Raw genomic sequence first — 22,155 nt, forward strand, 5'->3', positions numbered from 1 at the left:
CCCGGAGGTAGATGCTGGTTTCATTCCCACTTTGCCGCTGAGCACACTGAGGCCGGAGGAGGCAGTCGGGTGGTCCAGGGCCCAAGTCCACATACCCGGTCTGGCGCCTGGGCAGAGGGGTTGAAAAGCCACTGAGAGAAGGGCGCTGGAATCCTGCAAGGCCTTGACTTAAACCCTGGTGACTCAAGCTTTCCTGGGATAGCGCTGGAGGCTTTTTCAGTCAAGGAAATGATAGGGTGGGATTTGAATTGTCTTACAGTTACCATGGTAACCTCACTTCTACCCACCCAGGTGGGTGGGAGAAGGCAAAACTGGGGCACTGGGGCCTGTAGGATCCAGAGGGGGGTGGAGTGAGGGTCTAGAGGGGGCAGTGGGGTGGGAGGAGAGGGAGAGGGCAGAAGGTTCCAGAAGGGTGATGGTGGTGTCTGTCCCCAGGAGCATGTTGGCAGGACCTGAGTAGTGCCAAGAACCTGCAGGGTGGCACTGGGGCTGGGCGTGTCCTGGGCGGAGGTGGCAGCTGCAGCCACCACTGTGGCAAATGTGGAGTTTATTTAGCACAGAGGGCCCAGGGCAGAGCTCCCGAGCACAGTGACCTCCAAGGGACCTTGAGGGACTGGAGCCTGTAAAGGAACAGAGGAGGCGAGGTGAAGCCTGGGGAAAGGAGGTGGAGGGATTTGCCTGGAAGAAGAGCTGAGTCAGGCAGCTGTTTGCGAATCTCCAAGGGGAGAGCAGAGTAGAGTCCTGGGCAATGCCAGAGGGATCCAGAAAATGAACATTCTACAACTGTTCTCCAACAGTGGTGGTTTAAAAAAAATAAAAAATAAAAAGCCTTGTTAGGTAGTGAGTTCCCTGTTGTTAGACACATCCAAGAAGCCACTCACCCGAGAGGCTGCAGGAGACAGCAAGAAGGGCTCTGCCAGCTGCAGCTACCTTTGGCTTGTGCATCCTATGCCTGCCCGGAGCCCCAGCCCTTTATTTTTTAAAATTAATTCATTAATTAATTTTGCTCTTCAGGGCAGCACTCACGGCATATGGAGGTTCCCAGGCTAGGGGTCAAATTTTAGCTGTAGCCGCCGGCCTACACCACAGCCACAGCAACGCCAGATCCCAGCCACATCTGCAACCTACACCACAGCTCACAGCAACGCCAGATCCTTAACCCACTGAGTGAGGCCAGGGATCGAACCTGCGTTCTCATGGATTCTAGTCAGATTCGTTTCTGCTGCGCCACGACAGGAACTCCCCCCAGCCCTTTAGAACCAGGGAGGGGCCTCCCCAGCCACCCACCCACTTCCCTCTGCGGCCTGGCTCCAGGCGTCCCCACCGCTGTCCTGCCCCGCCCCAGGTCCCTTCTGGCCAGAGACAAGGTTCCTCTCCTTTTGGTTTGGTTCTTTGTTTTGTTTTGTTTTGCTTGGGCCAAGCCCGGGGCCTGTGGAAGTTCCCAGGGCCAGGGATCAAACCCGAGCCACAGCAGTGACAACACTAAGCAGGTCCTTAACCCACTCAGCCACAAGGGGACTCCTGGTTTGGTTCTTTGGATCCCAGCGGTGTAGCCCTCCCTGCCAGCTTGAGGAAACTGTCTGGGGAGCAGCCAGGGCCCCCTCCCCCCCACTCCCCACCCAGAGCAGGGGCTCCGGTTCTGCAGACAGAGCAGAGCTGCCGGCTTCCTGTGTGACCCCCAGCAAATCCGGTTTGCCTTCCTGGCCCTCGATTTCCCTACTTGCAAAGGGGAAAAGCCCCCGAGCCCCACCAGGGCTGTCGTGGGGTGCAGCACCAAGGCATGGAGAGGAGGAACCCATGGCTGTTGTGTGTGGGAGGGCCAGGGGGGCGGCTGGCCAGGCTGGAGCGTGGTGGGCCTGGAAGGCCTGGCTTTATGGCGTGGATTGGACTGTGCAGACCCGGCCTTGGCAGACTCTCGTATTGATGACCCCACGGCCAGAGCCCAAGCACCCGCAAGCCCTGCTGGGCCCCAACTTTATCTCAGAAGGCCCCACCCCATAAACTCCACTGGAGCTTTAATTTAAGGAACTATGTCACATTATATTATGCTGAGAAAATAAATTAACCCACCTTACCTGCTGCCGCCCCCAGCCTTGTCTGCAGCCCAGTTTGAGAAACTTGAGCAGAGGGCCACGACCCATTTGCAGAGAATGGCCCCAGCCCCAAATGGGATGGCACCTCTTGTCACTGTCCCCATTGGGCCTCTGCTAGGTCTCCCCTGTCAGTGCTGTGAGGAGTGGGCTTCCTGGAGAAGGGGAGCTAGGCCAGGCCTGGGGTCGACCTTAGCAGAGGGCATTGGGGGGTGGGGCGAGGGACTGAAAACCAGCAGGGAAAAGTCCCCCACGGGCCCCTCAGGAGCTGGGTGATCTTCGGTAAGTTTACTTACTGTCTTTGCTCTTTTCTTTTTTTTTTTTTTTTAGAATTTGCCTTTCTTAATTTTTGTATTTCTTAATTTAATTTAATTTTTTTTCTTTTTTTGGCCGCACCCATGCCCTGTGGAACTTCCCAGGCCAGGGATCAAACGCTGAGCCACAGCAGCGACCCAATCCACTGCAGTGACAGCACAGGATCCTTAACCCACTGGGCCGCAGGAGAACGCCCACTGTCCTTGACCTTGAATCAGCGAACTTGCTGTCTCTGGGCTTCAAGGTCACGTGGAGCAGGGTCACCCACCAGGCCCCGCCCCGCCCCGCCCCCGCCCCTCACGCCCTCCTCTGGCCCCGCCGCCCTCCACCCCCCGACTCAGCCACGCTCTTGAGAGCTCAAAATAAAAGCATCCTTTCTCAAGTTTCTAAAGCTATCACAATTCCAGCGCCAGCCACATGTTTCTCCACTTAATTATCTCTGCTTTTCTTTGTTAATTAGGCTCCAGTAATGATCTCCCTTCTGCCTTCTCGGGAAGAGCTGGCATCTGCTGGGCGGGGCGTGGAGGCCTTTGTGGGCAGACGCCCGGCTGCCAGGCCCGGAATTGGCCGCCTGCCTCCTTTCTTCCAGGCGGGGCGGCCAGTGGGCGATGGAACAATGAGATGGCAGGGAGGCCCCACCCTTTCCTGGCCTGTGGGGGCTCCGCTGGGTTGGTGGCACCCCATCCTGCCCTTGGGCTGGTCGGTGGTCCCGGCCCTGCCAGGTGGGGGAGGGGTACCTCGAGGTTCCCAGCGGCTGTTAGACAAGGGGCTCCCCCAGCCCCACAAGGGAGCGGGTGGCGGGGGGCTTCAAACTTCTCTGCAACATTCCAGAAAACCCTGCCCAGATTAGTTCCCCAGCTGGGACCACCCAAGCCGACAGGAACAACCAGCGCCTTTATTTGGGCTGGAATGAGATCAGCCCTCGGGGTCAGCCGGCACCGCGTGCTGAACAGAAGCTCTCGCAGGCTGATAAATGCGTCTTTGAGCCGCAAAAGGGGAGGCCTGGGGGTGGGGCGCTAAGTAGGGCTCAGCGCCTGTGGTTTCCTGGGTGGACTGGATCTTTCCAGCCTCCTGGCAAAAGAGAGCTCGTGGTGGTGGCCAGGGGGAGGGGACATGCGGCCTCTGGAGCCCCCAGGCCGGGGGTGGACAGCACGGCCTGCAGCGGGACCCCTTCAGGATTGGGAGCTCAGGGCCAGTGACTTAGTATGGGAGCCGTTGGGAGGCGCCGGCCGGGCTTTTGATGTGAGCGCCGGGGAGCAGACAGTGTGCAAAGGATGGAGACGTGGGTGCTGAGAGGCACATGGCAGAGGCTGTGTTTATTTTTAGAGTCACATCTGCAGCTGTGAGGTGGCTAGGGAAGGCCTGCGAGCAGAGGCCTGAAGGGGGCGGTAGCGAGCCAGGGGGCCTAGGGAAGCGCCTTGGACCTAAAGGTCCAAGCATAAAGGTCCTGAGGCCCCTGGCAGTGGGGGGAGGCTGGGTGGGGTGGCAGACGATGACGTGGTAGGAGATCAGGAGATGAGGTCGAAGTGGGAGAGGAGTTCCCGTCGTGGCTCAGTAGTTAACGAATGCGACTGGGACCCATGGGGTTTCGGGTTCGATCCCTGGCCACCCTCAGTGGGTTAAGGATCTGGTGTTGCCGTGAGCTGTGGTGTAGGTCGCAGGCGTGGCTCGGACCTGGTGTTGCTGTGGCCCCCTAGCCTCCACATGCTGCGGGTGTGGCCCTAAAAAAAAAGACAGAAAGGCACACACAAAAAAAAAAAAGAAATGGGAGCGACGGCCCAAGGTGGGGGCTGGATCAGGACACTGACCCTCGTTCCCAGGGAGCTGGGAGCCAGTGCAGGCTTCTGAGCAGGAGAGTCTGGGTGCAGTCTGGGGTCTGACAGGATCCTTCACACAGGGGTGGCAGCGGGGGTGGGGTAAGGAGGTGGTCATAGCAGGGCTAGCGAGCCGGTGGTGGCAGCCCCAGTGGTGAGTCCTTGACTCTGCGTGGAGTCTGTGGCTGAAACCAACAGAATGTGCTGCTGTGGGCTGGCAGAGGAGTCAAGTTTGACCTCAAGGATTTGGACTGAGCTTCTAGAAGGTGCTGGGAGGTAACCGAGACAAGGAAGATACAGGAGAAGCCAGCTCGGGGGCGAGAGCGGGAGGGGGGGTTTCAGGCAGGTCTGGTGTGTTAGGTCTGATGTCCTAGGAGGGGCTCAGGGGAGTGTCCAGGCTCGAGGTATAATTTGAGGAATCACAAGCATATTGCTGGTATTTAAAGCCTTAAGATGGAGTTCCCATTGTGGCTCAGTGGGTTAAGAACCCGATAGAGTGTCCATGAGGATGTGGGTTCAGTTCCTGGCCTTGCTCAGTGGGTTAAGGATCCAGTGTTGCTGTGGCTGTGGTGTAGGCCGGCAGCTGTAGCTCTGATTAGACCCCTAGCCTGGGAACTTCCATAGGCTGTCGGTGCGGCCCTAAAAAGCAAAAAAATAAAAAGATATGAATGGGAGTCCCGTTGTGGCTCAGCGGAAGCAAACTGGACTAGCATCCATGAAGATGCAGGCTCAGTGGGTTAAGGATCCGGGGTTGCCATACCCTGTGGTGTAGGTCGCAGATGCGGCTCGGATCTGGCGTGGCTGTGGCTGTGGCCGGCAGCTGCAGCTCCTGTTCACCTTCTAGCCGCTGGGTGCCTCGGTCTCCTCGCCTGTAGGATGGAGACACCCCTAGGACCGACTTCATAGCGTTGTCAGAAGGATTACGTCAACGCCTCTGAGAAGAGTGCCTGGCACGTGGGAGCTTCATTTCTCGGGCAGCTGTTTATCGGGCACCTGCGATGTGTCGGGCGTGACTGTGGCTCGGGAGCTCTCGTGCTGAACACATGAAAAGAGAGCAGGCTCAGCTCACAGGGAGCAGGTGTCCTCAGGTCGTTGGCTGCAGAGTTCGTTGCACAGGGTGGGGAACGTAGCCTCAAAACCCACTGCCCCAGCCCGTGGCAGCAGAGCCCTCGCCTGTGGATCCAGCTGCCTCTGTCTGCCCACCTTCTCCAAGCCGGGCACTGATGCCCCACTTATCATATTTGTTTAATGCATGGCATCCTGGTACCTGTGTACCAGTCTTGGCCACAGTTCAGCCCAGGCCTTGGCAGCCTTGGATCAGTGCTGTCCCTGGCGTGTAGCTGGGACCGCGGAGGAGGGACGGGAGAGGAGAGGGATGGAGGCAGTTTCCCTTGGGAGGGTCCTGGGTGTGTCTGGTCCCAGGATTGTCCATCCAGGACAGACCCCCACAAGAAAGCTTGGCACTTGCTCTGCCCAGCCAGGCTTACAGGTTTGAGCCTTGGGGCTGCGGGAGACCTTGTGAGAAAGGCCCCTGTGGAGGTGCTGTGCCGCTTTCAGCTGGGAAAGCTACCACCGCGGTCAGAGAGACCTGGGTTTGCGTCTTAGGGCCACCCATTGCAAACCATGTGGCCTTGGTGGCTGTGAACAGGCACCTCGACTCCTCTGAGCCTCAGTTTCCTCATCTGTACAAGGGGGATCCTAACACCTGGTGGTCCGGCCTGTGAGGGATGGAGAGCATCACCGTGTGAATCCCCAGGCACCATCTCCGGTGCGCGCGTGTAATCAGCAGATGGAGGATTTGCATCCCAGTGTCTGGCAACCGGGAGGGCAGCGAAAGGACCTGGTAGCCCCCACGGGGAGGCCCCCAGCCAGACAGCCCTCTACTGGCCTTTGTTGCAGGCTCTCATGTGCAGAGGGTCAGCTGGGGGTCAGACAGCTGGCTCCAGGGAGGAATCCATCATCTGCCCCGGGCAGGTTGTGGTCTGCCCACCACCCACGTCCCGTCCCAATGAAGGGATGAGGGCACAGATCCCAGCCTGAGGGAACTCGGGACAAGGCTTGCTTTCTTCCCTCCCACTGCCCCTTCCCAGTGGGCCATGCACTGATCAGCTGCATCGTAGTCCTGGGCTCATGACCTCCTCTGCCTTCAGTCCCTGCATGTTAAGATCAAGAGATCCGGGGTCCCTGGTGGTGCAGCAGGTTAAGGATCCGGCATGGTCGCATGGTCACTGCTGTGGCGCAGGTTTGATCCCTGACTTGGAAACTATCGCATGCTGTGGGCACAGCTAAAAAGCTAAAAAATAAGCGAGTGGTCAATTGATGGATGGCTGTAACTTTTTATTCTGAAATAACTTTTAATTTACAAAGAGTTGTAAAGATCGCTCAGAGTTCCCAAATACTGCCTGACCCACGTAGGATGGTAACATCTTGCACAGCCCAGGCACATTTGTCAAACCTAAGAAATTGGTTGGTGCCATGTAATTAACTAAATGACAGGCTTTATTTAGATTTCTTCAGTTTTTTCATTAATGTCCTTTTTTTCCTCTCTCTCTCTCTTCTATCAGCCGGATTCACACATATGGAAGTTCCTAGGCCAGGGAGCAAATCTGAGCCACAGCTGGGACCTACACTACAGCTGCGGCAATGCCAAATCCTTAACCTGCTGTACCACAGCAGAAACTCCTATACATTCTTTTTTTTTTTTAATATTATCTTCCATCATGGTCTGTCCTGGGAGATTAGATACAGTTCCCTGTGCTGTACAGTAGGACCTCGTTGCTTATCCATTCTAAATGGAATAGCTTGCATCTACTAACCCCAAACTCACCGTCCACACCACTCCCCCCGACTCTTGGCAACCACAAGTCTGTTCTCTGTGAGTCTGTTTCTGTCTTATAGATGGGTTCATCTGTGCTATATTTTAGATTCCACATAGAAGTGATCTCATATGGTATTTGTCCTTCTCTTTCTGACTTACTTAATATGAGACTTTCTAGTTGCAGCCATATTGCTTTGAATGATGTTTCATTCTTTTTTATGGCTGAGTAGTATTCCATTATATATATATATATATATATATATATACACACACATACATACACACACACACACATATATATATACACAGACTTCTTCATTCATGTGTTGATAGACATTTAGGTGGTTTCCATGGTTTCCATCTATTCACAGGCTATTGTGAATACTGCTGCTTTGAACATAGGGGTGCATGTATCTTTTTGAACTATAATTTTGTCCAGATATATGCCCAGGAGTGGGATTACTAGATCATATAATAATTCTATTTTTAATTTTCTGAGGAACCTCTAGACTGTTTTCCACAGTGGCTGTGCCCATTGCACTTGGCATTCATTTGTTTTTGTTCTCTCATTCATTGTCCTCGTTGGCTCGTTCTCTTGTTCACAAATACTACAGTGAACGCCTGCGAACCACCACCCACCTAAGAGTCAGAACAGTACCCGTAATGCACACCCACCCATGGGCTCTCCCTCATCCTGCCTGCCTCTGTTCCCAAAACAAATATTCTGAATTTTATGTGTGTCATTCTCTTGGTTTTGCCCCCCAAAATTGCAAAACTGCAGGGAATAACAGAGAAAGAGTAGTATAATGCTGCCTATATATCCTTTCTCTGGACCCATTTATTCTTTTTTTTGGCTGCACCCACAGTGTTTGGAAGTTCCCAGGCCGGGGATTAACTCTGAGCCACAGGGAGTTCCCGTTGTGACTCAGCAGGTTGAGAATCTGCCTAGTATCTATGAGGACACCAGTTCAATCCCTGGCCTCACTCTGGATTAAAGGATCCATCTGATGGGAGTTCCTGTCGTGGCTCAGTGGTTAATGAATCCAACTAGGAACCATGAGGTTTCGGGTTCATTCCCTGGCCTTGCTCAGCGGGTTAAGGATCCGGCGTTGCCGTGACTGTGGCGGCTACAGCTCCAATTAGACCCCTAGCCTGGGAACCTCCATATGCCTCGGGTGTGGCCCTAGAAAAAGACTAAAAAAAAAAAAGGCAAAAAAGCCAAGGATCCATCTGATGGATCGTTGATGCAAGCTGCAGTATCGGTCTCAGACCAGGCTCAGATCTGGCGTTGCTGTAGCTGTGGCATAGGCCGGCAGCTGCAACTCTGATTTGACCCTGGAAACTTCCGTATGCCACGAGTGAGGCCCTAAAAAGACAAAAAAAAGAAAAAAAAAACCATCGAAGCTGCAGGTGTAACCTATGCCACAGCTGCAGCAACACTGGATCCTTTAGCCCACTGCACCGCACCAGGGATCAAACCCACACCTCCACAGCGACTCGAGCTGCTGTAGTCAGATTCTTAATCTACTGCTCCACAGAGGGATCTCCTGGATTTATTCATTCCCTCCCTTCCTGTCTTTCTCACTCACACAAACCCACCCTTTCTCTCCGTCTCGTCTCTTTCTCCATTTGAAGTGAGTTGCAGACACCTTGACTCTTCATGCCTAAATATTTCAGCCCACAGCTCCTAGAACAACGCTCTTCGTTTGCATATCCACAATGCCACTGTCACAGGCAACTTACTCCCTATTATCCTCTACACAGTGTGTTCAAATTCCCCCAAAACATCTTTGACAGCTGTTATCCCCAGGATTTAATCACTGCTCACAGATTGACTTTTTAAAATATGTCTGTTGCGTATAATATTTGCCTAAACCAAAATTATTCCATTTCGCTGTTTTGTTCGGGGTTTTTTGGCTGCACCTGCAGGGTGCAGAAGTTCTCTGACCACAGCAGCAGCCTGAGCCACAGCTGTGACAACACCCAATCCTTAGCCCCCTGCACCACCAGGGAACTCCTTTTCTAAACTTTTGTTTTTTTTGTCTTTTTAAGGCTGCACCCGTGGCATATGGAGGTTCCCAGGCTAGGCGTGAATTGGAGCTGTAGCCACTGGCCTCCACCACAGCCACAGGCGCATTTGCAGTGTACACCACAACTCATGGCAACACCGGATCCTTAACCCAGTGAGCAAAGCCAGGGATCAAACCTGCGTCCTCATGGATGCTAGTCAGATTCGTTTCCGCTGAACCACAATGGGAACTCCTCCTTTATTCAGCTGTCATAACCAAGATATCCTATTGCAGTTAGCTTAGGACTCGCTTCTGTCACTAAACATTGGAGTTCCCCTTGTGGCTCAGCAGAAACGAACCCGACTAGTATCCGCGAGGACGCAGCTTTGATCCCTGGCCTTGCTCAGTGGGTTAAGGATCCAGTGTTGCCGTGAGCTGTGGTGTAGAACGCATACAGCCACCCGTGCAGCCCTAAAAAGAAAAAACAAAACAACAGAATGTTGGACTGTGTGGCCGTAGTTATTTGTTTTCGGGGCCCTGTCATATCCCATTGCGTTGACTACGCCACAGTTAATTCGTCCGTTCTCCTGCTCTAGCGCCCCCAGCTTCCCTCCGTGGTCCTGCCGTTCCCCGAGTGCTGTGGGCAAGCTTGAGCCTGTCTTCTTTGGCACACGTACAAAAGTTTCTCTTGGGTGCAAGAGATCACAGGCCTGGGGAGGGCTTCCACTCCACTGCAGCATGGCCAGCCCCTCTCTGAGCCTCAGTTTCTCCATCTGTAAAATGGAGATGATGCAATTCCTGCTGCACCTACATGCGGGTCCTGGAAGGGTTAAGAGGGGAGCCGGGTGTACCCGTTCATCCTGGCGAAAGTTCTACAAGCCACGGGGCCTCAGGGAGGGACTTGTCTCTCCGACCCCCAACCCTGACCATCTCCCAGCAGCCCCTGATCCCTGCACAAGCAGTCCCTGATTCTGCCAAGATGAGGTGCCGGGGAATATATCCACCCTATGTTCTCTCGTGGACCAGGCCTGCCCGGGGCTTTTATGCCTGGATCGCAGGCAGTTCAAGCCTGGCGGGGGGCGGGGGGGAGAAACAGCGCTTCCACTCGTCCCAGGAGACCTGGTCTCTCCCTCCGCGCTGCCTCCTTCACTCCCAGCTGCTTCTGTGCCAGTTTGGATCATGATTAGCAGTATAGAGTCATCAGCCTGAGCTCAGAAAGGCCAGGCTGCTCGGGGCTCTTGTACTTTGCCCCTGACGAGGGCTGTGGGGCCACCCGAGCAGATTGGCCTAAAGCTGTGTACAGAGCTGGGGTTAATAAGCTTGGCTGCTTTCTTTCCCCAGGCAGAATTCAGTTACTCCTCAGGCGAACAGACAGCAGATTAGAAACCACGAGATAGAGCTGCCGGGGCAGACAATAGTTGGGGGGGGGGGGGCAGGAAACTGGAAAAAGCAGGAAGAGGTGGGAGAAATGCCAGCTCTCAGTGGGGGACAGGTCGCTGCTGCCGGGACAAGTTCAACAGCACTTTCTGGACGGCACTGAGGTCAGGTCGTGAGGATGACCTTCCCCTTCCCCCAGCGGTGTGCTTTATAAAAACGGAGTGCTCAGGGCACTTCCCGTCGTGGCGCAGCGGAAACGAATCCAACCAGGAACCATGAGGTTGTGGGTTTGATCCCTGGCCTCGCTCAGTGGATTGGGGATCCGGCATTGCCGTGAGCTGTGGTGTAGGTTGCAGATGTGGCTCGGATCTGGCGTTGCTGTGGCTGTGGTGGAGGCCGGCAGCAGCAGCTCCAATTAGACCCCTAGCCTGGGAACCTCCATATGCCCCGGGTGTGGCTCTAAAAAAAAAAGACAAAAAAAAAAGAAGGGCGTACTCAGAGTTCCCGCATGAAGAATCCGACTGCAACAGCTTGGGTTTCTGCTTGGGTTTCTGCAGAGGCGCAGGTTTGGTCCCTGGCCCAGGGCCGTGGGTTATAATCAAGATTGACTTGGCATTCCCTTCCAGGCCCATGGACTTCCCTCTGCTGCGAATGCGGCCATAACATTTTTTTAAAAAAGAAAGGAGTTCTTGATGTGTTGTCGAAAATATTCTCTCCCGAACGAGTAAAGCAAACCCAGGGATTTAAGAGAATAAACTTCCATTACCTGGAAGAATTTCCCATGTAAGGTTTCACTTCCTGAGACTCTGCGCGATAATCGAGACATTGGTCTGGTGATAACACCAATGATAACTTGACTTTGGTGGCGTAAGACCTAAATTTTTTTTTTTTTTTTCCTGTGGCCGCACCCACAGCATGTGGAAGTTCCCAGGCCAGGAATCAAACCTTCATGACAACTGCTCCCCAAGCCACTGCAGTGACAGTGCCGAATCCTTAACCTGCTGTGCCACAAAGGAACTCCAACCTTAAACTTTTTTTATATGTAATATCATTGAATCCCTCTCAACAGGCCAGGATTCCCATTTGAGGGTTCTGGAAACTGAGTCCCAGAGAGGTTGAGTGATTTTTCCAAACACCACACAGCATTAGGGTTATAATCAAGATTGACTTGGCATTCCCTTCCTGGCTCAGTGGTTAACGAACCTGACTAGGATCCATGAGGATGCAGGTTCGATCCCTGGCCTCGCTCAGCGGGTTAAGGATCCAGCACTGCTGTGAGCTGTGGTGTAGATCACAAACACGGCTCGGATCCGGCATTGCCGTGGCTGTGGTGTAGGCCGGCAACTGTAGCTCCAATTTGAGCCCTAGCCTGGGAACCTCTGTATGCTGTAGGTATGGCCCTAAAAAGCAAAAAAAAAAAGAAAAGAAAAGATTGCCTTGCATTCTGGCACTCAGGAAGGACCCTGGCCCTGGCCCTGGGGACACCCTCTCTCCCCACTATATCCAGACGGTCAACCAGGTTCATTGAGGACACACACACTCCATATTGAGCCTTGTGACATCTCCAGATGGAGACCTTTCTGAAACGATTGCAATCCTTGGTGTCTTTACAGCCAGCCTGGGTTCAGAGAAGTTCAGACAGAGCCCCCCCCCCCCAGAAGAGGAGCAATAACTCGCCCTTATATAACCACGTCCTCACCTCCTTCTCACGGCAGCTCCATGGTGTGGTCCTTGTTGCTTCTTTCCAAACAAAGAAATTCATTGGTTGCCCAAGGTCATTGAGCTAATAGCAGAGCCAAGATTGGAAACCAGGCAGTCAGACTTCAGAGCCTGCGGTCTTACCTCCTGCCATCGGGGCTGCACCTCAGAGCCTGGGAAAGACAACTGGGTTTAAGGCGGAAGCTCCAAGGGCCTCGGGGACTATGCCTCACCCCCTCCCACGGTCTCCTGTTCTCTGAGGCTGTTTCCTGATCCTTGTTTTGACCATAAGCAAACCAGACTCCGAGGTGATGGTGGCCGGGGCCGCCCTGCCCCGGTCTAGGCTCGGACAGCCTCTTCCCACCTCCGTCCTTGGGGAGCCCCATGGGAACCACAGGCCTGGCTGCCCCCTCTCCAGACTGTGGGTGTGTGACGGTGGCGGCAGGAGCCTGGCTCTGTCTGGAAGGAGTCCCGTGACCCGCCCGCAGCCTGCCAAGAGGCCCCCTGGGCCGGGCCATGCAGGCCAACAGGAAGCAAAGCTTTCCTCCCCCACGTCCGGGGTTCACCGGGACGCGGGGCCAGCTGGGGACAGTGGCCACGATTCATGTCAGGAGATCCTCTCTGGCCGAGCACCTCTGAGCCTTACCCAAGTGTTCAGATTGATCCCAGGCATGTTGCCCTCCCTCCCTGCATCGCGCTGGAGGCCTGGGGCTGGAGCAGGAATACAGGGCGTCTTCACCTGCCCTTCAAGTTCACCTCCCAGGAAGCAGGTCACTCCTTTGCCCCTGCCCACCGCCGGAGGAGCTGCCTCTAATTTCCTCTGCGGAGGAACAGCGGCTCTCTCCTCCAGCCCCCGGCAGGTTAACCTGGTCTATTTCATTCAAAAACTTGTCCTTTCTGGAGTTCCCATTGTGGTACAGCGGAAACAAATCTGACTAGGAACCATGAGGTTGCAGGTTCGATCCCTGGCCTCGCTCAGTGGGTTAAGGATGCAGCGTTGCTGTGAGCTGTGGTGTAGGTTGCAGACGGGGGCTTGGATCTGGTGTTGCTGTGGCTGTGGTGTAGGCCGGCAGCTGTAGCTCTGATTCGACCCCTAGCCTGGGAACGTCCCTATGCTGCGGGTGCGGCCCTAAAAAGATTTAAAAAAAAAAGCGAAAACTTGTCCTTTCAGAAAAATGCAACCCCCTTGCTCCAGATTAAGTAAAAATAAAGAGTTGGGGGAGAAGTCAGGGAGCAGCCACAGAGACACAGGCGTGCTCCCTGAGGGCAGACTCCCAGGCCCAGGACCTGAGCTATCACTGGATTCTCCCAGCTCAGCGCCAGGCCTCAGGTGACTTAGCCTTGGGCGGGTGACTTAACCTCCCTGAACCTTTGTGTCCTTGGCTGTGGTGAGGACCGGCTATGAGTGTGTCTGGGAAAGCTGCCAGCAGAGCGTCTGGCACAGGCTGGGTGAATCCCAGGTGTATGTTCCCTGGCCTGTTGTGCTGCCTCGCCTGTGCAGACACCCGGCCACCAGGGCGATTCCCTGGTGACAAGGGGATAGATAGATAGAAAATACCCTCCACCTTCCTGCGGGTTCGAGGTGGCCCTGGCGCCCGGGGCTCTGTCATGGTTGTCTGCAGAGCTGGAGAAGGGGCAGGGTGATTCTTGCCACATCCGGGGTCCTGAAGGCCATCGGCAGGGCTGTTGGGGGGGCACGCGGCAAGAGAGAGGGTCCCGAGAGTGCTGAGTTTGGGGTCTTGGTGCGGCAGAGATGGGGATGCAGGAGGAGGATGTTATCCGGGATGCCGGACGTTTGCCGTGTCTCGTGGGCTCCTGGGCGGCTGGCTGGTCGAGGCTGAAGAGCTGGTCTAGAGCCCAACGGCAGGAGTGTGGGTTACAGGGGGATTGGGTGGCCCTGGGCAGCCGGTCAAGGAGGAGGGGTGTCAGGTAGTGGGGAGGTGACTGGGCTGGGAGGCTCCTTCCCCGGTGGTGCGTGGGGAGGCCGGGCCCCCGGCTGGGCTGTGATGTGCAGGCCGGGATGGCAGAGAGTCCCAGAGGCACAGAGCCCCGGCCTGGGAGACAGACGCGGTCCCCGAGTTGGCCTCCTAGATGGAACCGAGTAGTGTGAGACCTTTCAGATTAAAACGGGAGTGGTTTTCCTGCCTCACCCCCCAGGCCCTGGCTCCCTGCCTGCTCCCAGTCTGCTCCCCAGGCCCCACCGCAGAGACCCAGCCAGTGTGATCTCTTCGAGGGCGCCCAGGCAGGGCCCTTCCCGGAACTCCAGCTCCCCCGCAACGTGGGGCACAGGCCCGCAGGTGCCCAGACCTTCTCCGTCCCATTCACTCCCCGCTTCTCCTGGCCTAGCCAGGCCCCGTGTCTGGGGCTCCACTGTCCCCAGCTGCTCTTCAAGGCCCAGGAGAGAGCTGAGGGGAGCACAGAGTCCAAGCAGGAAGTGTGTGCAGCCCCTGCACCCTCAAAATGTGCCTGTCTCCCCGGTCACAGGCCTTGGGTTCTTGGTGGGTGAGGCAGCCAGCGTAGTTCCTGATAACCCAGCTTGATCAGGCTGGCACACGCCGCGCTGGACCCGTCCCCGCCCCTCCCCTGACACCACCACCTGCTCTAGCCGCACCCAGCATACCGTGACCTTTCACCCTTCGGTGCCCTCGTTTGGGCCAGTCCTACATCTGGGGTCTTTTCCCACCCCCACCCCATCTGTCACTCTCCTCCCAGGAGACCCCTTGAGCATTCTGCTCTCCCAGGGGCCTCCCCAGACTTGCACAGACGGGGTAGGTGCCCTGGTCCAGGCTGTACTGCTGGGTGGGCGCTATGACCGGGTACCATCCCCGCCAGGCTCTGAGTCCCGGGGAGGAAGCTCACGGCCTCCCTCTCCCCCCCGGGGTGCTCCGGGCCTGCCGTGGGGCCTGTGTGGGGGAAGCTGTTCAGAGGATGTGGGATGAGTGGTTGGATATACAGACAGCTGAGGCCAGAAACACCACAGGAGCGTGGGCGGGCCCTGGAGAGCCTGTGCCCGCAGGTGAGGGTCTGGGCCGCCACGTGGGAGAAGAAGCATGTCCGCTGGCAGAGGCCGCACTGACCCTCGTGCCCCCTTGTCTTCCTCTCGCAGATGAAGATGATGCCAACAGACTCGGGGAGAAGGTGATCCTCCGGGAGCAGGTGAAGGAGCTTTTCAACGAGAAATACGGTCAGTGCGTCTCGGGGGAGGGCAGGGTCGTGGCGGGGGGATGGGGGGCTGCCTTCCTTGGGGAGAGGAGACCCCTGCCCTCCGCAGCCAGCCTGGCCGCCAGGTGCCCCCAGCTGGCCTGCCCGCTCCCTGGGGACATAGTGGCCCTGCCCATGACGGTCGGGAGCTGACCCCTCATTCTCCCATCCAAGAAAGGAGAAAAACCCCCGATCCGCAGTGCACACGGCAGGGACGGCGGTCAGCATTTCTGCTCCTCTAGCGCTGGGCTGTGTGGCAAAGGCCGTGGCCCACGGCCAAGTGCTTGTTCATGCAGACGCTTGTCTGCCCAGCTGTCTCTCAGCCCTGAGATTCCAAGCGGGGGGGAGGTCTGACCCTGCCGTCAGGGGCCTCAGTGTAGGGGGAGGAATTGGTGGTGGAATAATGAGAGGTGCCAGGTCCTGTGCAGAAGGCATCCAGGTGCCAGGGCGGAAGCCAGGATGGTGCAGTTGCTAATACAGTTACCACGGGTTGAGCATTTTCTAGATGACTGAGAACCAGGCGGTACCAGGCACTCGCTCTACACGTCCTTTGCGATGAATGTAGTAGTATCATCTCCACTTCGTACTGTAGCAGAGAAGACAGTAGGAAAAAGAGAAGAATTGCAGAGGGTGACAGGAAAACAGGACAATGGAGAAGTGGGGGGAGGAGGCTGTGGCTAAGACCAGAGTCGTCACAGCCCATCTGGACCAGTGAACAAGAAGGCTCCTTGCAGGAAGGGACTTTTGAGTTTTGTTTTTTGGTTTGTTTTTGTTTTTGTTTTCGTTTTTGTTTGTTTTGCCTTTTCTAGGGCTGCACCTGCGGCACATGGAGGTTCCCAGGCTGGGGGTCGAATTGGAGCTGTAGCTGCTGGCCTACGCCAGAACCACAGCAACGTGGGATACGAGCCACGTCTGCGACCTACACCACAGCTCATGGCAATGCCGGATCCTTAACCCACTGAGCAAGGCCAGGGACCGAACCCGCAACCTCATGGTTCCTAGTCAGAATTCGTTAACCACTGCGCCATGACGGGAACTCCTAGTTTGTTTTGTTTGTTAGGAGCCCCCATGGCATGTGGAAGTTCCTGGGCCGGGGACTGACTCTGATCCTTAACCCACTGCACCACAGCAGGAACTCCAGGGACGTTTTCACCAGGGCTTGAATGTCAGGAGGGGACAAACATCAGAGAGAAGTTTGCCAGGCGGAGGGAACCACTCAGGGAGCAGGGCGAAGGCAGGAGGGCCAGGGACCAGGCACGGGAGCTGGTGGGAGGCGGATCCCAATGAGGGAGGAGAGGCGGGCAGGCGGGGGGTTCATTTTGAGACTAACAGGAACTCTGCTCGTGGTTTGCGGTGTCTTTTTCACTTCTTATTTTGGAGTCAGTTTTCAAACATACAAAACCAGAGAGAACAAGGCAGTGACGCACCATGCAACCATCCCCCGCCCCGCTTCTGCGCTTACCAGCATTTTGCCAATTTTATTTCATCCATTTCCACAGGCTCGCTTTGATAGTTTTAGTATTTTAAAACAAACCTAAGGGAGTTCCCGTTGTGGCCCAGCAGATTATGAACCTGACTAGTATCCCTGAGGATGTAGCTTCAATCCCTGGTCTCGCTCAGTGGGTTAAGGATCTGGCGTCGCTGTGAGCTGCGGTGTAGGTCACAGATGTAGCTCAGATCCCCAGTTGCTGTGGCTGTGGCGTAGGTTGGCAGCTGCTGCTCCGATTCGACCCCTAGCCTGGGAACTTCCATATGCCACAGACGCAGCCCTGAAAAAAAGAATTCGACTACAGCAGAAATTGGCACAATGCTATAAATCAACTATACTTAAAAAAAAAAAAAAAACCTGGCTGCAGCAGCTCCAGTCACTGTGGAGGTGCAGGTTTGACCCCCAGCCTGGGAACTTCCATATGACATGGGGTGTGACCATAAGAGGAAAAAAGGAATCTGAGACATCATGTCATTTCATCCATAAATACTTAAGTAAGGACCTTCTTTTGTTTTTTTTAGGGCCGCACCTGCGGCATATGGAGGTTCTCAGTCTAATCGGAGCTGCAGCTGCCGGGCAGATCCGAGCCGCATCTACAACCTACACCACAGCTCACAGCAATGCCGGATCCTTAACCCACTGAGCAAGGCCAGGGATCGAACCCACAACCTCATGGACACTAGTTGCATTCGTTTCTGCTGTGCCACAACAGGAATTCCCAGGTGTGGTTTTTTTTTTTTTTTTTTTCGGCCACACTGGAGGCATGTGGACGCTCCCAGGCCAGGGATCAAACCTGCATTCCAGCAGTGACCTAAGCCACAGCAGTGACAATGCCGGATCCTTAACCCACTGAGCCACCAGGGAACTCCAGGACTTATTTTCCCTGACACAATGTTAGTGAGAGGTCCGGGTGTGCACACTGGGCAGGTGTAAAAGTACCTGTTTCGCTGTCAGTGTTGGGTGTGGGATTTTTAGTTTTGCTAACTGAATGGTTTTTTTAAGGAATGTGTGTGTCGACGTGTGAGCTCTCTGTGGTGTGGTGGCTGCTGCGTGGGGCTGCGTCCCAGCCCTTCCCCCAGAGAGCTTGGCTTTGACAGGGTCCCTTGCCCTGACCCCCGTGCCCTCTAGGTGAGGCCCTGGGCCTGAACCGGCCTGTGCTGGTCCCTTACAAACTGATCCAAGACAGCCCCGACGCCGTCGAGGTCACGGGCCTGCCTGATGACATCCCTTTCCGGAACCCCAACACGTATGACATACACCGGCTGGAGAAGATCCTGAGGGCCCGCGAGCATGTCCGCATGGTCATCATCAACCAGCTCCAGTGAGTGTCCCCAGCACCTGGGGGCGGGGCCGTGGAGGAGGGTGCTGCGGGGACCTGGGGGGGAACCCCCAAAGCACGCCCACCCAGGCGTTGGAGAGAGAGAAAAGGAGGGAGGGGGGCCCTTTCACTTGCACAGAATCCAGGAGACGGGCCAGCCTAACACTCTCCTTTTCTTTTCTTTTTTGCTTTTTAGGGCCGCACCTGTGGTATATGGAGGTTCCCTGGCGAGGGGCAGAATCGGAGCTGCAGCTGCCGGCGTACACCACAGCCACAGCCACAGCCATGCCAGACCTGAGCCTCGTCTGCGACCTACACCACAGCTCATGGCCACACCAGATCCTTCACCCACTGAGCGAGGTCAGGGATTGAACCCTCGTCCTCCTGGATCCTTAGTTGGGTTTGTTACCGCTGAGCCACAACGGGAACTCCAGCACGCTCCTCTTAAGGATGAGGAAACTGAGGCGTCCCCTGGTGGTTCAGCAAGCAAAGAGTCCGGCATTGTGAGCGCCGTGGCTCTGGTTACTGCTCTGCTCTGGCTTGGGTCCGATCCCTGCCCCAGGAACTTTCATATGCCTCAGGCACAGCCAAAAATAAAAGGGGGGGGGGGAGTTTCCCTTCGTGGCTCAGTGGTTAACAAACCCGACTAGGAACTACGAGGTTGCAGGTTCGATCCCTGGCCTTGCTCAGCAGCTTAAGGATCTGGTGTTGCCGTGAGCTGTGGTGTAGGTTGCAGACGCGGCTGGGATCCGCGTTGCTGTGGCTGTGGTGTAGGCCGGGAGCTGTAGCTCGGATTTGACCCCTAGCCTGGGAACCTCTATATGCCGTGGGAGCAGCCCAAGAAATGGCAAAAAGACACACACACACACACACACACACAAAAAAAAGAAAAAAGGAAACAGATACCAGAATGAGGAAAAGGATGGTCTAGGTGACAGTGGGTCAGCTGGGCTCCAGACCCGGGTCCCAGTGCACTCAGGCTGCTGTAGCAGAGTATCACAGGCCGGGGGGCTTAACAATGGAAACGGATTTCTCGCAGTTGTGGCGGCTGGGAAGTCCAAGGGGCGCCAGCACATTGGGGGTCTGGTGAGGCCGTGTTCCTGGTTCATGGGTGGCCCACTTCTCGCTGAGTCCTCACATGGCGCAAGGGACCAGGAGACCCCCTGGGGCCTCTTTCAAAGGGCCCTAGTCCTGTTCATGAGGGCGCCACCCTCCTGGCCTCATCACCTCCCAACAGAAACCCCCACACTGGGGGAGGAGGTTTCAGTGTTTGAATTTTGCAGGGCCGCGAGCTTTCAATTTGCAGCACCAGGTGTCCTGATTCTAACCCCTTTCATCTGAAGCATTCATGGGTATTTGCTTATTTTTTTTAATTTTTTTATTGTTGGCCCCGTCTGAAGCACATGGAAATTCCCAGGCCAGGGATCAAACCTGTGCAACGAGCCTCAGTGACAGTGCTGGATCCTTAACTCTCTGCCATGAGAGAACTATTTTTTTCAATTTTGATTAAATCTGACTTTTTTTGACTATACCACTCATTTTTATCCATTTTACTATATTTAGGGGAAAAAAAGACAGGCGTTCTCGCTGTGGCACAACGAGATGGGCAGTGTCTTGGGAGCGCTGGGATGCAGGTTCGATCCCCAGCCTGACACAGTGGGTTAAGGATCCGGCACTGCTGCAGCTGTGGCTCAGGTTGCAACTATGGCTCAGATCAGATCCCTGGCCCGGGCACTCCATGTGGCCAAAAAATGAAAAAAAAAAAAACCAATAATTCATTACCCTCACCACCCAGAGTAACCACAGTCCATATTTTATCATATATCTTTAGAGTGTTTTTTTGTTGTTGTTGTTGTTTTTGTCTTTTGTCTTTTTAAGGCCACACCTGCGGCACATGGAGGTTCCCAGACTAGGGTTCTGATCGGAGCTGTAGCCACCGGCCTACGCCAGAGCCACAGCAACGTGGGATCGGAGCCGTGTCTTCGGCCTACACCACAGCTCACCACAATGCTGGATCCTTAACCCACTGAGCAAGGCCAGGGATCAAACCCACAACCTCTTGGTTCCTAGTTGGACTTGTTTCCGCTGCACCACAATGGGAATTCCCTAGTGGTTTTTTTTTTTTTTTTTTGTAAATACAATAGTTTATTTGATTATTTTTGGATTAAAAATGTACACAGCAAAGTTGGGAAATACAGAAAGGTAGGGAAAAAGAAGTACTATTCAGGGTTAACCCTGGTGGTGCATTTCTTTCTTTTTCCTCTCCACCTCTTTTTTCAGTTTCATCCTCCATCTTTTAAAATGTAAATAATATTTTCACATGTCAAAAAATCATACTGTTTCGCAGGGTCCCAAACAAAAAGTAGAGGTTTCCCTCCCTTCCTACCTGCAGCCCACTCCCTGAATTAACTTCTGGAAAATAAGAGAAAATGCCCCCCACACAGGCATGCCTCCAAGAAAAAGAACCTCCAGAGGCGCTCTGGCGTTTGCCTTCCGCATTTCCTTTTAATGCCTATTAGATATACATTTTGAAAAGTGAAGCTGAGATCCAACGGTATTTCTCTGCAGACAGTATGTAAAACTTGCTTTTTCCTCTGTCCGCCCCGTGGGCTTTGACCATCATCCCTGCCCGTGATGACTCCCTTTAGTGACGGCCTAGATGGGCCGTGACATCCTCTCCTGATGGACACAGGTTCCATCTCATTTGGGGGGAGGTTCACATAAAAATGCTGCAAGTAGGAGTTCCCGCCGTGGTGCAGTAGTTAACAAATCCGACTAGGAACCATGAGGTTGCGGGTTCGGTCCCTGCCCTTGCTCAGTGGGTTAACGATCCGGCGTTGCCATGAGCTGTGGTGTAGGTTGCAGACGCGGCTCGGATCCCGCGTTGCTGTGGCTCTGGCGTAGGCCGGTGGCTACAGCTCTGATTAGACCCCTAGCCTGGGAACCTCCATAAGCCGCGGGAGCGGCCCAAGAAATAGCAACAACAACAACAACAACAAAAAAGACAAAAGACAAAAAAAATGCTGCAAGTAATAAAAAATAAAAGAAGAGTTCCCTCTGTGGTGCAGAAGTTAAGGATCAGTATTGCCCCTGCTGAGGCTTGGGTGGCTGCTGTGGCACGGGTTCAGTCTCTGGCCCGGGAGCTACCGCATGCCATGGGTGCAGCCAGAAAATAAAAGAGCCATTTTAAAAATACTGGAGTTCCCGGGAGTTCACGTCATGGCTCAGTGGAAACGAATCTGACCAGTATGCATGGGGATGCAGGTTCGATCCCTGGTTCGCTCAGTGGGTTAAGGATCTGGCATTGCCGTGAGCTGTGGTGTAGGTCGCAGACGTGTGGCTCGGATCCTGTGTTGCTGTGGTGGAGGCCAGCAGCTAGAGCTTCGATTCGACCCCTAGTTTGCGATCCCCTAGTTTGGGAACCTCCGTATGCCACAGGGTGGGGCCCTAAAAAGACAAAAGCCAAAAATAAAAGTACTGGAGTTCCCGTTGTGGTGCAACAGGATCAGTGGCATCTCTGCAGCTCCAGGATGCAGGTTCAATCCCCAGCCCAGCACAGTGAGTTAAAGGATCCAGCATTGCTGAAACTCCATATGCTTCGAGGCAGCCAAAAAAAGGAAAAGAAAAAAAAACCCTTCTGTCTCAGACATCCATTTCCATAAATCCAGGCATACACTTCTGTTTTGTTCTGTTTTGCCCACGCCAACAGCATGTAGACATTCCCAGGCCAGGGATCAAACCTCTGCCACAGCAGTGACTCCAGCCACTGCGGCGACTACACTGGATCCTTAACCCTCTGTGCTACAAGGAAACCTCCTAGATACACCCTTCTAGGATCCCTGGGTCCTTGATCGCTCGGTCAGACAGCATCTTCTCGGTCCTGAGGAAAACAGGCCCGGCACTGACAGCAGCAGGTTGGCGATTGTCCGTTTTCATCCGGGTCTTGCCTGGCTGGTGTTCCAGCAGTGGCGGCAGCCTCTCATCTCATGAGGACACCTCATTTTCTAACGGCGACTTCATTCTCTC

The 22,155-nt window shown here is 54.8% G+C and overlaps 1 protein-coding gene across 4 annotated transcripts in view; it reads left to right on the plus strand.

The window, feature by feature from the left end:
- Window positions 1–22,155, plus strand: part of GTF2IRD1 (GTF2I repeat domain containing 1) — a 116,498-nt gene that overhangs the window by 90,228 nt on the left and 4,115 nt on the right. For all 4 annotated transcript variants that reach the window (XM_047779898.1, XM_047779894.1, XM_047779897.1 and 1 more), the window contains 2 exons: window positions 15,228–15,305; window positions 17,940–18,132. In XM_047779898.1, coding sequence (XP_047635854.1) covers window positions 15,228–15,305; window positions 17,940–18,132 — 271 coding nt within the window. The remainder of the gene's footprint in view (window positions 1–15,227; window positions 15,306–17,939; window positions 18,133–22,155) is intronic.

Source organism: Phacochoerus africanus, chromosome 5 (assembly GCF_016906955.1).
Source record: "Phacochoerus africanus isolate WHEZ1 chromosome 5, ROS_Pafr_v1, whole genome shotgun sequence".
Lineage (NCBI taxonomy): Eukaryota > Metazoa > Chordata > Mammalia > Artiodactyla > Suidae > Phacochoerus > Phacochoerus africanus.